Source organism: Oncorhynchus tshawytscha, linkage group LG01 (genome assembly GCF_018296145.1).
Source record: "Oncorhynchus tshawytscha isolate Ot180627B linkage group LG01, Otsh_v2.0, whole genome shotgun sequence".
NCBI classification, from domain to species: Eukaryota; Metazoa; Chordata; class Actinopteri; order Salmoniformes; family Salmonidae; genus Oncorhynchus; species Oncorhynchus tshawytscha.
The window spans coordinates 67,871,574-67,899,187 of NC_056429.1; the positions used below are offsets into that span (position 1 = coordinate 67,871,574).

General features: G+C 40.8%; 1 protein-coding gene across 1 annotated transcript in view; it reads left to right on the top strand.

Moving 5' to 3' along the window:
* The window catches only part of gfra1a (gdnf family receptor alpha 1a), a 106,088-nt gene that overhangs the window by 484 nt on the left and 77,990 nt on the right, over nucleotides 1–27,614 (top strand). Inside the window, exons 2-3 of the mRNA XM_024428356.2 lie at nucleotides 588–890; nucleotides 2,518–2,601. Coding sequence (XP_024284124.1) covers nucleotides 588–890; nucleotides 2,518–2,601 — 387 coding nt within the window. The remainder of the gene's footprint in view (nucleotides 1–587; nucleotides 891–2,517; nucleotides 2,602–27,614) is intronic.

Below are 27,614 nucleotides of genomic sequence, written 5' to 3' on the forward strand. Positions count from 1 at the left end.
ACAGTATATAATCTACATTTGTAAATTGACAATGATAATCAGTTAGAGGCCAGCTGAGATAAATAAATAGCAAAATTGGTGGTCGTTATGGAGCGAAATGGGCCATCCAAATGCGTGTCATGCCCAAAGACTAGTGAAAAGTCAATTACGAGCTCGTGTATACTAATCGAAGTGAATTGAGTTCTAATTCTGAACTAGACACAACTAAAGACCGTGACAATTCATTATCATAACCTATATAGGCCTACCCTTGTTACAGCCGACGTTGCAAAAGCATGTACGTCATATTTAATAACTTTACTTGTTTATTTTTTGTTGCACAAATTGATAGGCTATGAAATGCATTGGACGCTAGTATTTGACTAGTAGTCTATGAGATGTTTGTGTTGTTGTTATTGTCACCTTAATTGTATGGAGTTGCGTAATAAAATACAATCAATATTTCAATATCTAAAACAGCTTTCATTTAGTTTAATCTCTGAATATTTATTGAGACCAAATCGCGTATTTTCTACCATATTTAACATATATACACGACCGAAACATTATTATTATTATTAGCCTATAATTATTTATTCTCTCCACAGATGTTTTGTATGCCCAGGAGAATGCTCTTTCTGGTCCCAACCGCCTCGATTGTGTCAAGGCGAGTGAGCAGTGTATGAAGGAGCAAGGATGCAGTACCAAGTATCGGACAATGAGACAGTGCGTTGCTGGAGGGAAGGAGAGAAACTTTAGCATGGTGGCTGGACTGGAGGCGCAGGACGAATGTCGGAGTGCCATAGACGCAGTCAAGCAGAGCCCCCTGTACAACTGCAGGTGTAAAAGGGGCATGAAGAAAGAGAAGAACTGCCTTCGCATCTATTGGGGAATCTATCAGACTTTGCAAGGTATGCACTATCATTACAGTTGGATACAACACAGCAAGCACACAATAATTGTCAGAAGTCTATACATTAATATATATTTTTTAAATCCCAGACCTGCTGTATGATTAGGCCTAATGTATTACTGGACCATGTAAACTGCTAAAGTAAAAACCGATTCAGTAAGAAAACACCACATTATTAGGTATGTAAACTTTCCCGCCAGTGCATACTGGGAAAGGTAATATCCTTAAGACATCTCTTGGAATGAATCGAGTGTAAAGGCACTTTGCACTCATTATCTTGGAGTTGATCATACACAAAAAAGTGTACTGCTTAATCCCAGTGGCCAGTGGGGCAGAATGGGATCTCAGTTGTGCAACTGACCACTATACCTAATCAACTGTGGGCTAATGAGTTGTTGGGCAGCATGGACATTGACTGACCCAGATACCCATCCCATGTGTATTTGCATGGCTGTTTTAGGCTGTGTTTACACAGGCAGACCAATTCTGATCTTTTTTTTCACTAATTGGTCCTTCTACCAATCAGTTCTGAAGAATATCTGATGTGAAAAGATCTGATGTGATTGATCAAAATACCAATTAGTGGAAAAAATATCAGAATTTGGCTGTCTGTGTAAAGGTAGCTGTTAGACAGGCAGCCCAATTCTGATATTTTTTTCACCAACTGGCCTTTTGATCAATCAGATCAGATCTTTTAACATCAGATCTTTTTCAGAGCTGATCTGATAGGTCAAAATATCAATTAGTGTCTAAACACAGCCCATGGTAGCTCACAAACATTTAGTGAAAACAATAACCCATGTGCATGCTCTTTAAATGAAATCGTTCTATCTAGCTATACTGGACAAAAATATAAACGCAACATGCAATAATTTCAAAGATTTTACTGAGTTAAAATTCGTATAAGGAAATCAGTCAATTGAAATACATTCATTAGGCCCTAAGCTATAGATTTCACATAACTGGGAATAGTAGGGATGTGGATTTGAAAACCAGTCAGTATCTGGTGTGACCACCATTTGCCTCATGCAGTGCGACCAATCTCCTTCGCATTGAGTTGATCAGGCTGTTGATTGTGGCCTGTGGAATGTTGTCCCACTCCTCTTCAATTGCTGTGCGAAGTTGCTGGATATTGGCGGGAACTGGAACACTCATGTAAATTCAGAGCATCCCAAACATGCTCAATGGGTGACATGTCTGGTGAGTATGCAGGCCATGGAAGAACAGGAACATTTTCAGCTTTGTTTCAGAATATTCAATTATCTGTCAACAGCTCTGGTGGACATTCCTGCAGTCAGCATGCCAATTAGATGGTCCCTCAAATCTGAGACATCTGTGGTAATGTGTTGTGTGACAAAACTGCACATTTTAGAATAGCCTTTTATTGTCCCCAGCACAAGGTGCACCTGTGTAATGATCATGCTGTTTAATGGATAGGTTATATTGGCAAAGGAGAATTGCTCACTAACAGGGATGTAAACAAATTTGTGCACAAAATTTGAGAGAAAGCACTTTACATGTTGTGTTTTTTTTCTCAGTGTATCTGTTTGTCTGCAACATTTACATGCCTATTAAGACTGCAGGAGTATGTTAAAAATCATATTGTATTTCATTATTCCTTTCAGGGAACGATTTCCTGGAGGACTCCCCTTACGAGACCATGAATAGCCGGCTGTCTGACATGTTCCGACTGGCCCCCATTATTTCAGGTAAGGACATGGATTTATTAAGAGTTTACGATTGTGCCACTTATTACGAAGTTCATGGATGGATGCCTGGCTTCTTTGTGAAAGTATACAGATTAAATGCTGGCTGTGCATGTTCTTAGTGGAATTGTGTTTAAACATTTTTACAATCCTCACACTTTCCCTATTTCGCCCCAATGAAATGCATGCCCATTGTAAATGATCTTGCATGGAGATCTATAGTTCTGAGTGTCCAATGAGAGCTCAACACAGTATGGTGGTGTGGAGTTGGTAAAATGACAAAAATGCGTCACGTTGGAGCATAGATTATTGGGCTGTGTTTAAATCGTACATCCTGTGTTTAAATCGCACATCGTTGTCAACAATTCGATCTGCGCATTGGTAGTTTATGAGCCGCCTCTAGATGGCAATATTCTCCCTTATTTTCGATCACATAGGCGCAATCCATTGATGCCTTGGTCTTTGTTATGAGGAACTCCCATCCAGTGTGCGTGAGGTGGCATATTGTGTGGCTAGTGATGGGGAATAAGAGAGTCTGAGATTAGTTTAATAAGCACATTGAAATGGGACAATTTTGTCATCAATTGTGATAGAGACATAAACAGCAGAAACCTGAAGAGTGCTTGGGCAAATAAGAGACATCCAAATAACGTTTCCAGAACAATGACTCCAATTTCAGAAAAGTGGAAATGGCTCATAAGCCATTGTATATGTTAGTTAGAATACAGCCAAACGTCAATGCTCCATTTGTCGCCTAGGAGCATAGTTCATATTAGGAGCATAGTTCATATTAACAGCCCCAGACATTTTCCACTCTGAGCTACCAGAACCTGAGAGATTTATGAGAAAGCTTTCAGAATCTGAAGGTGCTTCTTATTCCCTTTTGAAAAGCTCTTTATGTTGATTGACGGTTGCACATTTCTTTCTTAGCGACAGGTCTCACAGATCATCCATTCCACCTCATCATGAGAGATTTATGGGCCAGGCAGGGTGAGAAGGAGACAATAAGGGTGAGAGGGGAGACAGGACGGGTGTCAGAGAGGTTTAGGTCAACACAGTGCCTCTCACAACCCCTACTCCCAGGCAGCCCTATAACATGGCTGTCTCAGTAAGGCTTAGAGGACTCATAGATCAGCCGACTGATTCATAGTAAGGAACAAAGGGAGGCATTGTGAGATGTAATGAATCTGTAATAGGCCCCTGCTTGGGACCTGAGCCTAATAATCTCCAGTGACACTCTAGGCATTCTCCTATGCACCCTCCTGATTATAGTGAGGTTTATTCCTGATCTTTCCTACACACCCCCAGGCCCTACAGTCCTTATTCCCACCTCTACTCTGGGTACTGTAGGCCTCCGAAGGACTAAACCAGACATAAAGCTGGAACAATATCAGTGAAGCTTATAAGGTACACAGCTGCCTTAAAGAACACTGGGAGTCCTTAATTGTTATTAAGAGAAAATAATATTAGAACAGCAGCAGAAATGTGTGAGGAGGATGTGGATAGCACTGAGCGTGATTGCATGAACATACACACACACACACACACACATGCACACATACACACACACAAGTTTGTGCACAGCACACAGTTCTAAGTTTAATTTAATTATTTTCAAATATTTTCTCCGGGCAGATAGAATGCTTTTAGCCGTACGATGAGTCAGGGTGAGTCACTTTGAAGTATGAGTAAGTCAGTCTCTTAATGTGGTGGAAGTTGCCACATGAGAAACTTCAGTAGAGTGTACATCCCAGGAACAGAAAATATCATCTCATTTTGATGTGATCTACATTTGCCATTTAATTCACATTGAGAATACTATGAGCTCCAAAAAAGTTACAAAATCTTGAAACACAAATTAAATCTGCAGATTGCAAATGTATAACATCAGAGACCACAACATGCTTCTTTGCTGGAGCTGAGTTTTGTATTTTTCTACTTCTTCTAATACAAGCGGTGCATCGTGTTTCTTTCCCCCTCCATTTCCTCATAGAAAGAAACCCTAAGTCTCTCAGCGGGAACTACCTATATTGATGTCTGTTTCACTCTATTAAATGGCTCATTGAATGCTTCTGGGCTTCCACTGTCTGCAGAGCTCATTGCTTCTCATTATCAAGAAGTGTCATGCTGTTGCCTGTGCGCCAGGCTAGGGTATAGGTGAAACATACTAGGTTTGGACTAGTTCCTGTGTCAATGGTCACAAAAACCACAACTGCTGTCATAAGACAGACATGGTGAGTCATCTCATTCAAGGGATGTGCCCTTCTTTAAATATGTTTGAAAGTAAATGGTTTACTCACACAGTCACACATCGTTCAATTACATGCAGAGTTCACCACAGTGCACCTGCTCATGGATGAAGTACCAGATCATTGAATTAATTTTGTGCATTCCTTTGTGTGCGTTTGCATGTGTGTGCGCGTAAGCAAGAACGTAATGGAGAATAGAGGAAGAGAATTCAATAAAATTGTTCCTTTTCCGCCCACCAGTTTGCCATCTTGTGATGCACTGATGCATAGAGAAGGCAGTGAGAGCCCATTTCTCCTAGATTCAAGTGGACTTGCATTACTCCCAGACCATTTGCCCCTGCTGAAGAGGCAAGCAGTGGAGGAAATGGATGAATACACAACACAGTTTCATATTACCGTAGTCTTGAACACTCACTGGTCTGGAGCCTCTCATACTGACCAATGTAAATATTTTTCCCCCCTCGATGTTTAGAACTAGAATAATAAAATGCTTGTTTGCTGTATGAGTGGAATAACATTGGAGGTTGACTCTTCAAAGTCTAAACCAAAAGGAGTTGTTGATGTACTGTAGCTTTAAACTGAGGAAATGGGAGAAATGTTCAATATGGTCTGGCTTATCGCCACAGAGATATAGCTATGGTACAATCACTCTGTAGATAAAGCCCCTTTTAAATGTCAGCCAATTGTCATTTACTGTTCAGTGTGCCAATAAGAAAAATGAAACCCGTGGTAAAATGTGACACAAAATGTAAAACAGAGTCTTCTGTGCAGCATGGGCTGGCTGGACTGAAATTGCCTATATGATGAGGTAGCGGTGAAAAAAGGATAAGGACATCAAAAGATCTGGGAAGTGCTACTATGAATAAAGATGAGTTTCTACATCACTCCATTATTTTCTAAGACCTGTAGATGACCTTTCCCCATTGTTTTTGTGGTTTAAGCTGATGACAGATCATGATGCTGATTATGAGGTCAGCACGTAAACATGCAAAAGTGGCATTTAAAGCATTTAAAGGATTCTCTCTGAAGTCTTTGAGCTGTGTATGTGTGAAAACCCATGTAGTCCCAACCTTGCAGAGGGACCGCACAGCACCTTAAATCCCCATACTGACACGATGCTGAGAGCCTGTCAACACAGCTCACTGCTGTTGGAATGCCACTCTTATAATGAACTCGGAGTCCAGCGGTGAATGAGGACAGACTGCCACTTGGGTTCTTATAGAGTGAGAGGAGGGAGAGGAATGGGGGAGAACAGTATTTGTGTTGTTTGGACTCAAGAGTACCTCTGCACTTTCTGATGTGTTGGGAGAAGTATTACGACAGCTCCAACCCTAGATTCCACCAACCAACCAAAACCACTCTCAATGTTATTGCTTTGGTGTTTGACTCTCTGTACTTTCCCCAACTGAAAATGTTTGTGTGAGAGAAAGAGAATATAAAAAGGAGATGTCTTTGATGGTAGCATTTCCATATCAATATTCCCTCTGCCACCTGACAAACAAATGTCATTAAAATGGCTACTTTGATAAAGCAGCTCCATTTCCCCCGTCTGGCTGTTTGTGTCAGGATGTGTCAATCACAGGCCAAGCCTGGGCCTTTGATGTTGGGGTACAGCTGTACTCTTATCTGTTAGAGTTGTGGCCTCAGCCTCCTCAGTGAGCACTGACTAAGATAGGTGTTCTATGTTAACGTTCCCTTGCTGCCTCCTTCCTACTTTACAAGGGTTTTTTGTTCCGCTAAAGACTCCCAAATCCACCTAGAGTGTAATGTCGTAGGGAGACTTCTCATCTGAAAGCTAATCAATAGCCAGGCATGTTAAAATAGAAACCTGAGGCTGTGAGTACAAAAAAACTATTGATTTGTTTTTTCGCCCGAGCTCTTCTGTTGGACTGGATCAAAGGATAATCCCTATGTTGCTGGAGCTCAGGTATACGGTTCCACAATGCACATCGGTCTGGAGGAGTCGGGACTCTCCACAGGGTTGTCTTGACTCCTCCACTCTCATTGTCCGTCTTAGAAGATGTAGGGCAGGGGTTCCCAAAAATGTTTGCACCATGACCCCACCATGTAAAGAATGTGATGTAATCAATAGCCAATGTTTACTCGTTTAATTGGGGCTATGACAGTCTATTACAATTCCATCTGGCAGCATTTTTGGACAATATTTCAATCTTAAAGAAGTATGTGTTGAAGTGACTGAAATGTATCAGAAAGATTTGGGAAGGTAGTGGGGAGATACACAGGCAATCATTTTGTGTGACCTTCTGTGTAGAAAAGAACATCCTCATTGATAATGTTCCTTTCCCCCCAGTCTGATTAAGTGCCTGGTCTTGCCCACTCTGTTCTAATGAGTCCTTGTGGGCATTGTAGAGGGAAACACAAGACATGGATGTGATCCTCAGAGTCTTATCTTTCAGTAGATGAAACTGTTAAAAAGCCAGTTTTTTACAACCACATCTAGTGGCTACCCGGAAGTTATGGACTTAACGATTCGGTTCTATGAACCAAGGACAAGTTTCTCTTGCGACCCCATTTCCAAATCAGGCGAATCCTAGTTTGGGGAACGCTGCTGTAGGGACTGATTATAATATTAGATCTCAATAAAGATTTTGAATACTCCTTCAAATACCACATAACTTCCTGGATGTCTGTTGTTGTCTGTCTGTTTGACTTTCATCCAAAAGTCCATAGCTGTCCTTCCAAGTCACACAGAGGATTTAGCCACAGGTCGAGGGGCTTTAGCTGCTTAATACACAGACACCGTTCCAGACATTACTCTCACAGCTGCAGCTTAATGGCAGAATAATGCTAACAGCAGCATCAGGTTGCAGCCTTGTCCCTGCCGCTAGCTCTATGCAGCCAAAAAATAATTTAGTTAAAGGTGACCAGAATGGAGTCCTCCTGGGAGGTTTCTGATTGGATATAAAGTGGGAGAGTGATTCATCACAGTTAATCAACGCTCCTGACAGCTCGAATCAGCAGGGGCGCCACATGTGCCAGCTACATCTATTGCTTTTCTGCCCAGATGCATGCCAATTATCCATACTGCAAACAGTGAGGTGTCAGTATAAAGTCAGATAGATGTCGTGAGTAACCATGTTTGATGAAATATTCACTGGCTTCATACAAAAAAAGGTCTATTGTAGTTGTTTGGTACAATATTTTTTTTTTTCATTGGTTAGGATTCAATTGATTATTATGCAAAGGCGTACATACTCTATCATAGGATACTTTTCTTGGATGGGCAAGACCTTTAAGTACATACAGTACATTACTAAAAGTGTGTGGACACCTGCTCGTTGAATATCTCATACCAAAATCACGTGCATTAATATGGAGTTGGTCCCCCCTTTGCTGCTATAACAGCCTCCACTCTTCTGGGAAGGCTTTCCACTAGATGTCGGAACATTTCTGCAGGGACTTGCTTCCATTCAACCACAAGAACATTAGTGTGGTCGGGCACTGATGTTGGGCGATTAAGCCTGGCTCACAGTCAGCATTCCAATTCATCCCAAAGGAGTTCGATGTGGTTGAGGTCAGTCAAGTTATTCCACACGGATCTCGACAAACCATTTCTGTGTGGACCTCGCTTTGTGCACGGGGGCATTGTCATGCTGAAACAGGAAAGGGCCTTCCCCAAACTGTTGCCACAAGGTTGGAAGCACAGAATAGTCTACAATGTCATTATATGCTATAGCGTTAACATTTCCCTAAACTGGAACTAAGGGGCTTAGCCTGAACTATGAAAAACAGCCCCAGACCATTATTCCTCCTCCATCAAACTTTACAGTTGGCACTATGCATTCGGCAGGTAGCATTCTCCTGTCATCCGCCAAACCCAGATCCATCCGTCAGACTGCCAGATGGGGAAGCGTGATTCATCACTCCAGAGAACGCGTTTCCACTGCTCCAGTCCAATGGCGGCAAGCTTTACACCACTCCAGCCAGCACTTGGCATTGTGCATGATCTTAAGCTTGTGTGTGGCTGGAAACCCATTTCATTTTATAGTCCTGTGTGGCTGAAATAGCCAAATCCACTAATTTGAAGGGGTGTCCACATACTTTTGTATATATAGTGTACATATAGATGTTTAACCCTTTTTAGCTGTTTGTTTGTTTTTTTCCAAGAGGGTTTGTCTGTGTGTCTGTGACTCTTTTAATCATGATTTAATGTTTTGTTTTTAGTGGTAGATCAGCTTTAATTTTGGAGAAAGATTGTGAATTCTATCAATTTAATTCTTTGCATCAATTCTAAACCCCTTATTTTTTATTTATAAAAAGAAAAGTCAACTCTAACACCCTCTCCTGATTGGAGTAAAGTAACGGACAACAATACTTTGACGCTACTATGTACGGTACAGGTAGTTAAATAATTATATATGTAGTCCTAATTTACTCTTTCTGCAAGTGCTGGATTTTCATCCACAGTAACCCAACTTTCCCAGTATAATGCCATTTTGCAATTCCTTTTGCAATTACATCCCTCCATTTTAATGTGATGTCTTACGAGGATCTTGAACCTCCCTATTTGTAATATTTCAACTGCCCTAAAAGGAATTACATTACCATGAGTATAATGATATTTCCCATTGACTTATTGTGTTTTTTTCCGATCCCCTAACAATACAGTTATGGCTGGTAATATTAGTAGTCTTTTGACTGTACAGAGCATTTGTGCTGCAGCACTTGTCTCGAGAGAACCCCCCCCCCCACCACCCCACCCCACCCTTTTAATAACAGTTTTAGTAAGGAAACTTTCCTGGAAAACGTCCATGAAAATATACATGTCTCCAGTATCCAGCTGTGTTTGGCTTTGTGCCATTCTTGATCTCAAGTATGTTAAATGAGGGCATTGATACATAGATTCAAATTTTTCACATTCTAATTTCCAAATCCAAATCAAATTTTATTTGTTACAACAGGTGTAGACATTACCATGGAATGCTTACTTACAAGCCCTTAACGAACAATGCAGTTCAATAAATATAATTAATCAAATATTTACTAAATAAACTAAAGTAAAAAAATCTAATCAATCAAAAAGTAACACAATAAATGTACATAACAATAACGAGCCTACATACAGAGGGTACCGAGTCAATGTCAATGTCAATGTGCGGGGGTACAGGTTATTCAAGGTAATTTGTAAAGTCACTATGCATAGAGAATACACAGCGAGTAGCAACAGTGTAAAAACAGAGGGGAATGGCCATTTGATTAGTTTAGTTGTTCAGCAGTCTTATGGCTTGGGGGTAGAGTCCGTTAAGGAGCCTTTTTGTTCTAGACTTGGTGCTCCGGTACCGCATGCTATGCGGTAGCAGAGAGAACCGTTCCTCTGACACCATCCTCTGACACCTTCTAGTATACCGGTCCTGGATGGCAGGAAGCTTGGCCCCAGTGATGTACTGGGCCCTACACATTACCCTCTGTAGCGCCTTATGTATTTATACCTGTGTTCGTTTTGTTCGTGAAACCTACCAGCGTTTGTTCCCCTGCTCCTGCCTATTTATAGGCTGTCTCATAAGGTAAGGTACAGGATGGCAGGCAGGCTCACGTTCAGGCCAGACAGAATGGTCAAAACCGGGAAGGACAAGGAAAGAGGAGCAAGAAACAGGCAGGAGCAGGAGAACAAACGCTGGTAGGTTTCACGAACAAAACGAACACAGGTATAAATACATATCGGATAATGGGGAAGATGGGCTACACCTGGAGGGGTGTGGAGACAAGCACAAAGACAGGTGAAACAGATCAGGGTGTGACATCTTCAGATCTTCCATTTGGGTTTAGTTTGTGTAAATCCATCATTTGAATGTATACTTACCAAATTACCAGACAATCGTGAGCTGACATTTGTAGGCTAAATACTGTGGATGTTATCCATACATGTCTTACTTTTGTTGAAAGTATAAATTACAGTAAACATCCCCCTGACCTCCTGAGTCCTATACTACAAATCAGGTTCGAGGAGTTAGCGAGGTAACTTTGGTCAACTCTGAGTTCAACTTGGGATAACAGGTCACACAAATGTGGCTCACCTTTTAGCAAGGTACATTTCTATGGCAATGAATCCCTCAGTACTAACCTGCTCTGGGTTAGGCTAACTCAGGAGTAACTCCACTTATCCTGAATGAAGTATCTGAGCCGTGAGTTGAGGACCAATGAAATCATATTCCCTCCCTCTTGCAAAGATCCCTTTCATCACTGATTAAATATTCTATGACTTGCTTTTTTGCGTTAAAAATAGTCAACTTAAAATAACTACAGCGCCTTCAGAAAGTATTCATACCCCTTGACTTATTCCATATTTGGTTGTGTTACAGACAGAATTTAAATTGGATTAAATATTTTGCTCACCCATCTACACACAAAACCCCATAATGAAAAAATGAAAACATGTTTTTTACATTTTTGCTAACTTATTAAAAATTAAATACTGAAATATTTTACAAAAGTATTCCTGAGTGAATAGATGACATTTGGCAGCGATTACAGCTGTGAGTCTTTAGAGGGTAAGTCTCTAAGAGGTTTGCACACCTGGATTGTACAATATTTACACATTATTCTTAAAATAATTCTACAAGCTCTGTCAAGTTGGTGGTTGATAATTTCTAGACAGCCATTTTCAAGTCTTGCCATAGATTTTCAAGCCGATTTAAGTCAAAACTGTAACTCTGCTACTCAGGAACATTCTATGTTGTCTTGGTATGCAAATCCAGTGTATATTTGGCCTTGTGTTTTAGGTTGTTGTCATGCTGAAAGGTGAATTGGTCTCCCAGTGTCTGTTGGAAAGCAAACTGAACCAGGTTTTCCTCTAGGATTTTGCCTTTGCTTAGCTCTGTTTCTTTTTATCCCCCAAAAACTTCCTAGTCCTTGCCGATGACAAGCATACCCATAACATGATGCAGCCACCACTATGCTTGAAGGTATGGAGAGTGGTACTCAGTAACATGTTGTGTTGGATTTGCCCCAAACTTAACACACTCTATTCAGGACATAAAGTTTAAAAAATTGCCACGTTCTTTGCAGTTACTTTAGTGCCTTATTGCAAACAAGATGTTTTGGAATATTTTTATTCTGTACAGGACTCCTTGTTTTCCCTCTGTAATTTAGGTTAGTATTGTGGAGTAACTACAATGTTGTTGACCCATCCTCAGTTTTCTCCTATCACAGCCATTAAACTCTGTAACTGTTTCAAAGTCACCATTGGCATCATGGTGAAATCCCTAAGCTGTTTGCTTCCTCTCTGGGTTAGGAAGGACGCCTGTTTCTTTGTAGTGACTGGGTGTACTGATACACCATCCAAAGTGTAATTAATAACTTCACCATGCTCAAAGGGATATTCAATGCCTTTTTTTGTTGTTACCCTTTTTCTCCCAACTTCGTGGTATTCAATTGGTAGTTACAGTCTTGTCCCATCGCTGCAATTCCCGTATGGACTCGGGAGAGGCGAAGGTCGAGAGCCATGCGTCCTCCAAAACACAACCCAGCCTAGCCGCACTGCTTCTTGACACAATGTCCGCCACACCAATTTGTCGGAGGAAACACCGTACACCTGGCAACCGTGTCAGCGTGCATTGCACCCGGCCCTCCACAGGAGTCACTAGTGTGCGATGAGACAAGAACATCCCTGCAGGCCAAACTCTCCCCTAACCCGGACGACGCAGGGCCAATTGAACACCGCCCCATGGGTCTCCCGGTCATGGCTGGCTGCGACAGAGCCTGGACTCGAACCAGGATCTCTAGTGGTACAGCTAGCACTGCGATGCAGTGCCTGAGACCACTTTTTTTTACCAATAGGTGCCCTTCTTTGCGAGACATTGCAAAACCTCTCTGGTGTTTTTGGTTGAATCTTTTCTCTTTTTTAACCATATATTTTCACTTTTTTTTTTACAATCAGCAAAATATGACACAGACAATGCCCCATTATTCCTTCCACCTACACAAAACACCATGCTAGGGCTTGTAGGCCTGTTGTAAGGCAGGTCCTCACCAGACATCACAGGCAACAACGTCGCCCATGGGCACGAACCCACCATCACTGGACCAGACATGACTGGCAAAAAGTCCTCTACACTGACGAGTCACGGTTTTGTCTCACCAGGGGTGATGGTCGGATTCGCGTTTATCGTCGAAGGAATGAGCATTACACCGAGGCCTGTACTCTGGAGAGGGATCGATTTGGAGGTGGAGGGTCTGTCATGGTCTGGGGAGGTGTGTCACAGCATCATCGGACTGAGCTTGTTGTCATTGCAGGCAATCTCAAAGCTGTGCGTTATAGGGAAGACATCCTCCTCCCTCATGTGGTACCCTTCCTGCAGGCTCATCCTGATATGACCCTCCAGCATGACAATGCCACCAGCCATACTGCTCATTCTGTGTGTGATTTTCTGCAAAGCAGGAATGTCAGGGCCAGCGATGAACCCGCATCTCAGTCCCATTGAGCACATCTGGGACCTGTTGGATCGGAGGGTGAGGGCGAGGGCCATCCTCCCCAGAAATGTCCGGGAACTTGCATGTGCCTTGGTGGAAGAGTGGTGTAACATCTCACAGCAAGAACTGGCAAATCGGGTGCAGTCCATGGTGAGGAGATGCACTGCAGTACTTAAAGCAGCTGGTGGCCACACCAGATACTGACTTTTACTTTTGATTTTGACCCCCCTTTGTTCAGGGACATTTCTGTTAGTCACATGTCTGTGGAACTTGTTCAGTTTATGTCTCAGTTGTTGAATGTTGTTATGTTCATGCAAATATTTACACATGTTAAGTTTGCTGACAATAAATGCAGTTGACAGTGAGAGGGCGTTTCTTATTTTGCTGGGTTTAGATCTATGCCCTTCTGTTTGGTTACAGACTTCAATCCATATATTTAAAGTGTTGTTTTTATGAAAGGGTTGTTTATGAGTCTAAAGATTTTAGGTGGGCTAATTTAGCAAAGCTTTAGGTGGGCTAATATAAGGTATAGATTCCAATGTAGCAAGGGTCAGACACTAAAATTAATAAACTTTCCAAATAAGTTGTTTGAAAAAAACCCATAGGGAATAGGAAACTGCAAGGTTTGATATATTCATCTTTACACAATTGACCCAACCAGTAAGAGAAATTGCTCAATTCTGCCATCTATACAATTCTTCCCCAAACTTTTTGAGAGGTGGTGTGTAGTTCAGTTGATATGTCTTAATAATTTCAGAAGAAATTTGCAATCCAAGATCTGTCATTTTCTTGAGGTCTCCAAGAAAACGGCTTGTCTAAGATTGGGTTCTGTATAGTTGCCCTGTTAAAAGGCATAATTGTACTCTTCGATAGGTTTACTTATATCCTGAAAAGGTCCCATATTCATTCAGGATGTCAACTAATGATCGGAGTGACATTTCTGATTTAGTGAGGTAAAGCAAAATGTCATCAGCATATAGCGAAACCAGATGTTCACGCCCACCTATACGAACACCATGGATGGATAGATGAGATCTAAAAGCTTCTGCCAGTGGCTCTATAGCCAAAGAAAAAGGAGAGGACTAGCGGGACTACCCTGTCTTCTGCCATGTGATAGAGAGAACATTGAGGAAACCGTTCCATTAGTCAGGATCTGAGCTACTGGACATTTGTACAGTAATCTAATCAGACATACATACTTAGGTCCAATATTCATCCTCTGTAAAACTTCAAACATGTAGCTTGATTTTCCACATCTAATGAAGCCGCCACTACAGGTTCTTGGTCATTTTCTACACAATGCAAAATATTAAATAATCTTCTGATATTATCAGCAGATCTTTCCCAGGTTTTAACAAAACTGTGATCAGTGCCTGTTCAATTGTGTCTGGTAGCAATCCTGACTCTATGGCATAATTAAACATATTGCAAAGAGGCTCAATTAGTTTGGGTAAAAAGGATCAATAGAATTCAATAGGCAATCTGTCTATCCCTGGTGATTTTCCCCCAGCAGTATTGAAAATGGATTCCATAATTTCCTCGGATGTAGTCTCTTTCTCCAAAGTGCTCTCAATCCTCATCAGTTAAAGTTTGTAAATTGAGTTTGTTCAAAAACTCATGCATTGTGGCAGGGGTATCACCTTCAGACTTGTACAATGTTTCTTAAAACTCCCTACAGACTAGATTCATTTCCTCAAGACTGTGAACAACTGTGTTATTGGGCAGCTTAATAGAGCCATTAGCTCTACTAGCTTCCTCTCGCCTTATTTGCCAAGCAAGCAACTTTCCTGATGTTATATTCCAATCGCTTTGAGTCAAATTTTTGTGGAGTTGAGTCATAAAATGTTATACTATGTTCATTTTCCAGATCTCTAATTTCTTTCTCCAACTAATCTACTTGAGCATTATACATTTTATGAGCAGCTGAACTATAGGATATTATTTGCCCCCTCAGATATGCAAGGAGAGCTTCCCATAAAAGTAGGGGGAGGCAGAGTTGTTATTGGTGCCTAAAAAATATGTTGATATGAGTGTTCAGAAATTTTACAAATGTGGGATTATTTACATTGCCTTGCAAAAGTATTCATCCCCCTTGGCATTTTTCCTATTCTGTTGCATTACAACCTATACTTTAGATTGATTTTTATTTGGATTTAATGTAATGGACATACACAAAATAGTCCATATTGGTGAAGTAAAATGAAAAAAAGAACCTTTTTCAAAAAATTCAAAAAAACTGAAAAGTAGTGCGTGCATATGTATTCACCTCCTTTGCTATGAAGCCCCTAAGTACGAACTGGTGCAACCATTTACCTTCAGAAGTCACATAATTAGTTAAATAAAGTCCAACTATGTGCAATCTCAGTGTCACATAATCTGTCACATGATCTCAATATACAGTTGTCGGAAGTTTACATACACCTTAGCCAAATACATTTAAACTCAGTTTTTCACAATTCCTGACATTTAATCAGAGTAAAAATTCCCTGTTTTAGATCAAATAGGATCACCAATTTATTTTAAGAATGTGAATAATAGTAGAGAGAATTATTTATTTCAGCTTTTATTTCTTTCATCACATTCCCAGTGGGTCAGAGGTTTACATACACTCAGTTAGTATTTGGAATCATTGCCTTTAAATTGTTTAACTTGGGTCAAACGTTTCAGGTAGCCTTCCACAAGCTTCCCACAATAAGTTGGGTGAATTTCGGCCCATTCCTCCTGACAGAGCTGGTGTAACTGAGTCAGGTTTGTAGGCCTCCTTGCTTAAGCCATTTTGCCACAACTTTGGTTTCAAATGGGTCTTCCAAATGGACAATGACCCCAAGCAAACTTCCAATTTTTAACTTCCTGACTGATGTCTTGAGGTGTTACTTCAATATATCCACATAATTTCCTTCCCTCATGATGCAATCTATTTTGTGAAGTGCACCGGTCCCTCCTGCAGCAAAGCACCCCCACAACATGATGCTGCCACCCCCGTGCTTCACAGTTGGGATGGTGTTCTTCGGCTTGCAAGCCTCCCCTTTCTCCTCCAAACATAACGATGGTCATTATGGCCAAACAGTTCTATTTTTCTTTCATCAGACCAGAGGACATTTTTCCATAAAGTACGATCTTTGTCACCATGTGCAGTTGCAAACCGTTGTCTGCCTTTTTTATGGCGGTTTTGGAGCAGTGGCTTCTTCCTTGCTGAGCGGCCTTTCAGGTTATGTCGATATAGGACCTGTTTTACTGTGGATATAGATACTTTTGTTCCTGTTTCCTCCAGCATCTTTACAAGGTCCTTTGCTGTTGTTCTGGAATTGATTTGCCCTTTTCGCACCAAAGTACATTCATCTCTAGGAGACAGAATGCATCTTCTTCCTGAGCGGTATGACAGCTGCGTGGTCCCATGGTGTTTATACTTGTGTACTATTGTTTGTACAGATGAATGTGGTACCTTCTGGCATTTGGAAATTGCTCCCAAGGATAATCCAGACTTGTGGAGGTCTGATTGATTTTCTTTTGATTTTCCCATGATGTCAAGCAAAGAGGCACTGGGTTTGATGGTAGGCCTTGAAATACATCCACAGGTACATCTCCAATTGACTCAAATGATGTCAATTAGCCTATCAGAAGCTTCTAAAGCCATGAAATAATTTTCTGGATTTTTCCAAGCTGTTTAAAGGCACAGTCAACTTAGTGTATGTAAACTTCTGACCCACTGGAATTGTGATACACTGAATAATAACTGAACTAATCTGTCTGTGAACAACTGTTGGAAAAATGATTTGTGTCATGCACAAAGTAGATGTCCTAACCGACATGCCAAAACTATAGTTTGTTAACAAGAAATTTGTGGAATGGTTGAAAAACGAGTTTTAATGACTCCAACCTAAGTGTATGTAAACTTCCGACTTCAACTGATTTATACCTGTTCTGAAAGGCCCCAGATTCTGCAACACCTCTAAGCAAGGGGCACAACCAAGCGAGTGGCACCATGAAGACCAAGCAGCTCTCCAAACAGGTCAGGGACACAGTTGCGGAGAAGTACAGATCAGGGTTGGGTTATAAAAAAAAATCAAACTTTGAACATCCCACCGAGCACCATTAAATACATTATTAAAAAATTGAAATAATATGGCACCACAACAAACCTGCCACGAGAGGACCGCCCACCAAAACTCACAGACCAGGCAAAGAGGGCATTAATCAAAGAGGCATCAAAAAGGCCAAAGATAACCCTGAAGGAGCTGCAAAGCTCCACAGAGGAGATTGGAGTATCTGTTGATTGGACCACTTTAAGCCGTACACTCCACAGAGCTGGACTTTACGGAAGAGTGACCAGAAAAAAGCCATTGCTTAAAGAAAAAAATAAGCAAATACGTTTGGTGGTCGCAATAGGCATGTGGGAGACTCCCTAAACATATGGAAGAAGGTACTCTGGTCAGATTAAACTAAAATTGAGCTATTTGGCCATCAAGGAAAACCCAACACCTCACATCACCCCGAGAACACCATCCCCACAGTGAAGTATGGTGGTGGCATCATCTTTCTGTGAGGATGTTTTTCATTGGCAGGGACTGGGAAACTTGTCAGAATTGAAGGAATGATGGATGGCGCTAAATACAGGGAAATTCTTGAGGGAAACCTGTTTCAGTCTCCCAGAGATTTGAGACTGGGACGGAGGTTTACCGTCCGACAGGACAATGACCCTAAGCATACTGCTAAAGCAAAATGTAAGTGGCTTAAGGGGAACATTTAAATGTCTTGGGATGGCCTAGTCAAAGTCCAGACCTCAATCCAATTGAGAATCTGTGGTATGACGTAAAGATTGCTGTACACCAGCGGAACCCATCCATCTTGAAGGAGCTGGAGCGGTTTTGCCTTGAAGAATGGGGAAAACTCCCAGTGGCTAGATGTGCCAAGCTTATAGAGACATACCCCAAGAGACTTGCAGCAGTAATTGCTGCAAAAGGTGGCTCTACCAAGTATTGACTTTGGGGGGAAACGTTATGCACACTCAAGTTTTCTATTTTTTTGTCTTATTTTTTGTTACACAGTAAAAAATATTTAGCATCTTCATAGCATGTTGTGCAAATCAAACCATACTAACTCCCCAAAAATATATATTTTAATTCCAGGTTGTAAGGCAACAAAATAGGAAAAATTCCAAGGGGGGTGAATACTTCCGCAAGCCACTGTTTGTGCCAAACCTCCACCTTTTGTTTTTACTTTTATTTAACTTGGCAAGTCAGTTGAGAACAATCTCTTATTTTCAATGACAGCCTAGGAACAGTGGGTTAACTGCCTTGTTCAGGAGCAGAACAACAGATTTTTTACCTCGTCAGCTCAGGGATTTGATCTTGCAACCTTTTGTTTATAAGTCCAACGCTCTAGCACTAGGCTACCTGCCGGCCCACCTTCTTGTGGGTGGTTGTGTTTTACAAATATGTCAATTCTTAGAGTAACTATTTTGGACAGGGGAGTAAAATTATTATTCCTTAACCTTTTGGTTGTGAAATCTCCATAATTCTACAAGTCCAAAATCTTTAATTTCTGCTTTTAACATTTTATCTACCTGTGTAAGGTTGATCTATCACTGGAAGGGTCCAGTACCAAGTTAAAATCCCCTGCCGTTATCATCTCTGATGATGTGTACGTTAACTTCAAAAAGATGTCTTGGTAAAATGTAGGAACATCATGGTTAGGCCCATACACATTCACAATGGTAATGGGCTCAGTGTTAACGAAACTTTGAATGATCACAAACCTAACCCCTTTGCCTTTATTCTGACATTGTATCTAAAACAGGCAATGCTTATTAATGAGTATGGCCACCGCTCTTGCCCGAGAGGTGAAAGATGAATAGTACACTTGACCCACCCACTCTATTCAGTGTATCATGCTCAAAGTCAGTCAGGTGTATCTCCTGAAGAAGAGCTATTTCAACCTTAAACTGCTTTAAATCATCCAGAATGCATTTGAGCTTGACTGGTCATATAGTACTCCTAATGTTAAGTGTCATAAATATATAGGTATTAGGTGACGACATCTTTAAAGAAAATAAGAAATAGGGGAAAGATGGAAACAAAATTGCATTGAGTGTATACAACTTGTCCAAAATGAAATTATGAAAGTATAAAATAGTAAACCTCTCGTGAGCTAATTCCCTGACCCTACCACAAACCCACCAAACCCCTTCCCCAACTGAGGGTGTTAAAGAACCCATATCCTTAGACGCTAGTCTTTAAGCTAGATGTACCTGCTATGCTAGCATCACTCGAATTAGGTTCATTCTAAATTATATGTATATGGCATTAGAAGTGCATTGACTGTTCCTTGTAACATGAAAATATTGTTAGTCGAGTAACAAAATACAATTTGAATCAAAGCGACAAACATTGGCAACAATAATGACCGGACTATTTAGCCCCACTTGAGCATGTCTCAACAACAACAACAAAAACAGAGGATGCATTCATAGTCACCAACTACCCGCACACCCATATGTCAGCCAATCGGCATTCTCCAATGCGCCCTGAAACCTGTGCCACGCAGCGACAAAAGCGGTGACCACAAACGTACCCAAGCAGCACAGGAAAAAAGACATTGATCTATGATGAATAAATGAAAACCTTTACCAGACGATAATTATCATCCCTCAAATATCAAATAGGGATAAGTAGTTAAACAATCACCATCCTCCTGAGTTCATCCTCCCCTCAAAAATATTATATATACACATGTAAGCACATACACAACTGTAAAGCGATCAGCTAGCTGGCAATTAGGCGGCCAGCCAGTGAGTAGCTTATCCCTGCTACGGTATCACTAATGCTAGCATACATCTCTAACAATAAACAAGCCAGCAAACCTAATAGTAGCTCAAATTCCCTGAAGTAATATAAACAACATAGTTAGTCTTGAAACCCAGTCAAAAGTCACAGAACTATTTAACCAAACCTGAATGGACCTCTATGCTCAAATAAAAGTAATAATAATCAAATTCATCCTCGAGTTTAGAGATGGCATCTTTCAACTTCTTGTATTTTTGGGACCATGTCCTCGCGGACGTCCAGGATGGCACCCTGGTGGTCAGCATGGTCTTTTTCTAACTTTGTCAATCATCCCTTTGTGACTTTCTGGTCTTCGTGGAGCTTATCCACCAGCACATCAATTTTGCTGAGGCATTCAGAAAGTGTCTCTTGGATCTTTGTTGAACCCTTGTCCATCTCCATTCTGAACCATGCTGGTGCTTCTTCCGAGCAAGCATCCACCGAGACCGAAGAAGGGCTGTCACAGGGGGTCATTTTTCCATGCCTCGTCTAAGGCTTTGACATATTGGGCATCTTTTGTTTTGGTGATAAAAGAGATGTTTTAACTTCCAATTCACTATTAACGAACAGGTAAACTGTGTCAAAATTCCTTAAAATGTTTTGAAAGTTTGAGGACGCTACGCAGACGAGTCTTGTTAGAGCTTCGCCATTGCCGGAAGTGGTTGAATCTATTTTTGAAATTCACTGCTCGACTGAGGAATCTTACAGATCATTTTATGTGTGTGGTACAGAGATGAGGTTGTCATGATTTTTGTTTATGTTAAACACTAGTATTGCACAAAGAATCCATGCAACTTATTATGTAACTAATTTACTGTAGGCTTGTCATAACAAAGGGATTGAATGCTTATTGACTCAAGACGTTTCAGCATTTTATTTGGAATTAATTAGAACAAAATTTGACTTTGTGGTGTATTGTGTGTAGGCCAGTGCCAAAAGAAATCTCAATTTAATCCATTTTAAATTCAGGCTGTAACACAGCAAAATGGAAAAAGTCAAGGGTTGTGAATACTTTCTCAAGGCACTGTATCACAGGAATGGGAAAAAAAGGTGCTTGTGCACCAAAGCACACCAAAGATGGCATTAACGATACATAATAATATAAAAACATCACTTCCTATTTCATACCATAGCCTGCTGAACTTAAAAGATAACTTTTCTTTCATGTTGATTTCGGGAAAAAATGTAAATGTGGCACTGACTCGCCCTCGATTGATGTCTCAGCATTGTCTCAATGAAGAGTTCAGCATTCAACTAGCCGCTCGCAGTTACAATCCTGCAAGAGTTAGCAGCCAGCAGACAAGCAATATCCACAGTCATAATACGGATGAAGCCTGAGATGGAATGTGAAGATAACAGAAGCTGCCTAGCTTTAAAATACCCTGAGTAGATCTAGCTAGCATTGTAGTATTACTACTTTGCCACCAGGTACCTATATCAACAACTTATGAGTGGGATATGAGTAGGAGTATTGTTAGTGGGTATTGTTTTGAGAGTTCAAAATATAAATATAAACTGCAAAGATGCTACATATACCTGTGTAGTCGCCATAGACCTATATCTCGTGTTATGTAACATAATTAATAGGGCAGTACCCTGGGAATAGCATCTTTCCTTGTGTTTGGTTTTACCAGCTTAACCAGAAACAGTCTGTTGTCAACCAGCTATTTTTAAGAACTATACTCCCTGAGCAAAATTCAGCCCATTGCAAAACCTCTCCTCTTCTCCTTTGTACTGTCCCAAACCTTCCACTAACCTAAGCAAGCTGTATTCCTCGTTAACTCCTTTCCCTTTGCCCGCCCAGTGACTTTCCTCTCTCTGAAATGTCCTTTTTACCCTCTGAGTGTGGCTTGCCCCTCTCCCCTGGTCCACTGAACTGTGAGCTCTATTCACCCTTTGGTCCTGAATGTAGCGCGTCTCTTGCAGAGGAAGGGGTCAGCAGCAACCCCTGGAGCGGCCCCGTCACCGTGCCCACAGGGAGGGGGCCCCAGGGCAGGGGCCGAGCAGTGAAGGACCCCAGTAGAAACAGGAGAGCTCATCCCAATTGGGCAATTCTGGGTAATTAACCTCAAGACATACAGGATGCACGTGACAAAGTTTGTGTGTAAAGGTGTGTGTGTATTCGTTTGCGTGTGTGAATGCATGTGTGTGTGTGAGTGTGAGAGACAGAGAGAGAGAAAGAGAGATGTAGAAAGAAAGAAAGAAAGACACGGTCTATGCTCAAGCCCTGGAGAGCAGAGAGAGAGGATGGGGAGATGTCATGCTTTACTACCCTGGACCATTTTACATACCCATAGTATTAGAAAGATTACCAGTGTAAATATTTGATGTGGTTTTCTCAATGGCTGTGTGTGGATAAGGCCAGTGGTGTGTGCATGCAAAATATAGGGAGCGTTAGATTCACCTTAAACGTCAATCAGCAATTACCCACCTATTTTTTTATCACATACACGCACGCACACACAGACACACGCACACACCAAACACCAATACCCACACCCAGTGTCGTGTTTTCTCTCTGTGTTGCTGAAGGGGTGATCACATCAGTGAAGCTGAGAGGCTGAATCAGACTGAGCGTTCAGGGGGACCTGGGGGTCATAACTCACTTCCACTCACTGTATGAAGTGCCAAAACACTGGTTCATTCTCACACTGAGCAATTGGAATACATACAATTTGTAAACCCTCATGAAGGCAAATCTGCAACAAATGCATCACATGCTCACAAACAAATGCATCACAATGTACCAGCTGGGGGAGGGGGCATTGTATGTGAATAAGAATGTTGTGCTCTTTAGATCAAAGCAATTCCACCTAACTTATTCACTCTCCCACAAACAAACCTCAGTCTAAAACTCAATACCTTAATCAGGGGAATGCAATGAAGTGTTTGCTTGTAAAATATATATATATATATTACAGTTGACTATAGAATACTACAGTACTTACTATAGAATTTTATAGTAAACTGTAGTATCCTATAGAATACTATACTATACACTGTTGTATCCCTCAATCATGTGAGGTACTTACTATAGACTGTTGTAGTATACTGTAGAATACTACAGTAAATACAACAGTATTATCAGCAAAAAAAAAACACTGTAGTAAATACTACAGTAATGTCCACAAAAACACTACATTCTGCAAAAACATGACACTTTTTTAACTAAAGTAAATACTTCAGCATTTAATTTGCATATACACTGCCCATTCCTTCCCCCCAATAATGCATATATTATGTTCACTACAGGTTATATAAAAGAGCAGAATCTCTGAACTATCTGTTCAGACCCCAGTCCTACCTACCTACCTACAGGTTATGGAACATTTGCTATTTTAGTATTTCTCCAGTAGGTTTCCTGTAGGACAACTCCTCCACTTCTATGTCAAAGATAATAAAACAAAAACATTATAGTAAATACTACAGTAATGTCTGCAAAACACTACAGTAAATACTACAGTATACTACAATCCTCAAACACTACATTATTAACTATGTTATATACTCAAAAACGCTACAATGACTACTATAGTCTTTTTTTCATATGGGATTTGACTAATCTCACTCAAGCAGACAATAAATGAACCACAGTCATGAGAGGAGGGAGCATTTCCATAATGATCTACAAAAATAACAAGAGCTATCCAATAAAAACAGTTTCACGCCAGTGTTTGTTGTCTTATACTGGAACACTGTGGGTATGAAAACAGTGTTGTTGCGTTTGATTTAATGGGATTAAGAGGCAAAACATGTCACACTTTACTAGTTAAATGTAAACAGAGACAGTGATAATATAGCCAGGGATTATAACTGTCTGACAGGGTATTGAAGGTGCAGTAGCCCTGCTAAATGTGCTACAGCCTTATCATTTGGTTTTGATAGGTGTTGGATTCAGCAGGGAGTGTGTGAAGTTATCTCCACTTCTCAGTGGCTTACAGTGGCGCTGTCTTAATAACTCTGCCATGTGTGTGAGCGAGCGAGAGCCAGGGCCCTCAGGGATGCACATTCAGATTAATTAAAAACTCAAATCCCCAGAATGTTGTTAGTCATTGTTGAAGTTAATATGAATGAGGCTGTGGGCTTCCCGTAAAAAGAGTTTTGGAAATATGAATCACATTATTAAAACATATTTATTGTTTTGGGTAATTTGTCATTTAAAGCATCACATCCTGCTGGGTTCGCAAACTGGGTACATGTACTTTTTGTGTGGACGTTTTGTAGCATATCCTGATGAGGTTGTTGATTTTTTTAACCATAAATAAGGGATATTATATCAGAATGGATGGTAAATCATAGTTAACTTTGATATGATTTTGTAATCCTCATATACAGATCATCTAGGGAAATGCTTGGAAAATCAGACCTGTGTTTCTTTCAACACTATTTTAAATGCCATTCCATTCATTTGTGTTTTAGACTATCCTTAATAAAGAAAATATTGCTCACCCAGATTCCAGACTGAGTGTAAATATAGTTATTTGATAGTGTTAATATTTATACTTTTGTAGTGTACATATTGTACTTTGTCAGGGAAATGAAATTCAGCCTATTAACTAGGGGTGTAATGGTTCAACAAACCCACAGTTTGGCGATATTATGGGGTCACGGTTCGGTTCGGGTACAGCTGGAAAATATAATACCATTCACAATGGCATTAATTGCCAACAAGCTCTGTCAACCATAACTAAAAGGTAAGCTATCATGCTTGTAAACAAATTATAGAGTTAAAAAACACATAAATAGATTTATTTTTATAAATAATGTTTTGTTGTTGCATTTATCTGTCGAAAATGCTGTTATAGAGGCCATTTCCTTAGTAGGTGTCGTCAGAGGTCACCATGTGGTAGAGGTGTGTGCTCAGAATGCTAGACGAATTTCCCACGAGTAATTACCAGTTTGAGGGCCGTTGAAGTGGATTTTTCCCCGTCATGTGGTCAATTCCCAATTCCTACTTAGTTACGAATGCACCATAACACTGCCTCCTTCAATGCCAGATGCTCACTTGTGACTCTCATAAAAGGTGCGTGTCTGTAGCATGGTACATATCCCACGCCAGGTAATGTGATGGGGCTTTTACTGTTATGTAAGCGCATTGAAAACTTTGGCTTTGGTTTGCTTATATAGATTGGGTAGGCCTACAAGAGGGAAGTTCGTAACGTTGCTCAAGTACTGTTTATGTAACGTTGCTCAGTACTCAGGTGCTGAAACCACTTATTCTCAACCACCGAGAATGAGTGCATATCCGCAACTATAAACAAAAGGACTGAACCGAGGTCCCTGTATCAAACAGTTCGGTACAAATAGATGTACTGTTGCACCCCTACTATTGGCATAAAATAAAGCCCGGGCCCTAGCTCCAGAGAGAGACTCGGGTCCTGTATGAATATTCCAAGTGGTTTATACTGGTGGGTTTGTTTGCTGTTAGGCCTTCCACTCCGCTTCCCACTCTTTCATGTACTGTTTATGTCATTGCCGGCCATTTGCGATTGGTACAGGAAGACAGAATGAAAGAGCTAAACAGGTCACAGAACATTCCAAAAAAGCCTGGAGGACTTGGTGGCAAAAAATCAGCCACGCATGCATGATTTTTTGCCTCCCAACAGGTGACTGAAAAAAAAAGACAAGAAATAATGAAATAAATGTTCCAGATTTATTAAGAGAATTCAGGCTGGGAATGGCGACCAACATTCATTCCTGAGGGGTAAGGGACAGCCTGGTCGCATAGACTAGACGCAACATAGTAAATGTAAATCCAGGACATTCAAATTAGGATGATATGTCACGTTTCGTATGGTATAAGACAGAAGGTTACTTAAGGCAAAAAGGAAAGTACGGTGGTAGGTTAGGGTGGATGGGTATGTGTATAGCATGAACGTTTAGCAACCCAAAGGTTGCGTGTTTGAATCTCATCACGGAGAACTTTTGCATTTGAGCTAATTAGCAACATAGGAATTACTTACTACTTTTGAACTACTTTGCAACTACAGTGCCTTGCGAAAGTATTCGGCCCCCTTGAACTTTGCGACCTTTTGCCACATTTCAGGCTTCAAACATAAAGATATAAAACTGTATTTTTTTGTGAAGAATCAACAACAAGTGGGACACAATCATGAAGTGGAACGACATTTATTGGATATTTCAAACTTTTTTAACAAATCAAAAACTGAAAAATTGGGCGTGCAAAATTATTCAGCCCCCTTAAGTTAATACTTTGTAGCGCCACCTTTTGCTGCGATTACAGCTGTAAGTCGCTTGGGGTATGTCTCTATCAGTTTTGCACATCGAGAGACTGAAATTCTTTCCCATTCCTCCTTGCAAAACAGCTCGAGCTCAGTGAGGTTGAATGGAGAGCATTTGTGAACAGCAGTTTTCAGTTCTTTCCACAGATTCTCGATTGGATTCAGGTCTGGACTTTGACTTGGCCATTCTAACACCTGGATATGTTTATTTTTGAACCATTCCATTGTAGATTTTGCTTTATGTTTTGGATCATTGTCTTGTTGGAAGACAAATCTCCGTCCCAGTCTCAGGTCTTTTGCAGACTCCATCAGGTTTTCTTCCAGAATGGTCCTGTATTTGGCTCCATCCATCTTCCCATCAATTTTAACCATCTTCCCTGTCCCTGCTGAAGAAAAGCAGGCCCAAACCATGATGCTGCCACCACCATGTTTGACAGTGGGGATGGTGTGTTCAGGGTGATGAGCTGTGTTGCTTTTACGCCAAACATAACGTTTTGCATTGTTGCCAAAAAGTTCAATTTTGGTTTCATCTGACCAGAGCACCTTCTTCCACATGTTTAGTGTGTCTCCCAGGTGGCTTGTGGCAAACTTTAAACAACACTTTTTATGGATATCTTTAAGAAATGGCTTTCTTCTTGCCACTCTTCCATAAAGGCCAGATTTGGGCAATATACGACTGATTGTTGTCCTATGGACAGAGTCTCCCACCTCAGCTGTAGATCTCTGCAGTTCATCCAGAGTGATCATGGGCCTCTTGGCTGCATCTCTGATCAGTCTTCTCCTTGTATGAGCTGAAAGTTTAGAGGGACGGTCAGGTCTTGGTAGATTTGCAGTGGTCTGATACTCCTTCCATTTCAATATTATCGCTTGCACAGTGCTCCTTGGGATGTTTAAAGCTTGGGAAATCTTTTTGTATCCAAATCCGGCTTTAAACTTCTTCACAACAGTATCTCAGACCTCCCTGGTGTGTTCCTTGTTCTTCATGATGCTCTCTGCGCTTTTAACGGACCTCTGAGACTATCACAGTGCAGGTGCATTTATACGGAGACTTGATTACACACAGGTGGATTGTATTTATCATCATTAGTCATTTAGGTCAACATTGGATCATTCAGAGATCCTCACTGAACTTCTGGAGAGAGTTTGCTGCACTGAAAGTAAAGGGGCTGAATAATTTTGCACGCCCAATTCTTCAGTTTTTGATTTGTTAAAAAAGTTTGAAATATCCAATAAATGTCGTTCCACTTCATGATTGTGTCCCACTTGTTGTTGAT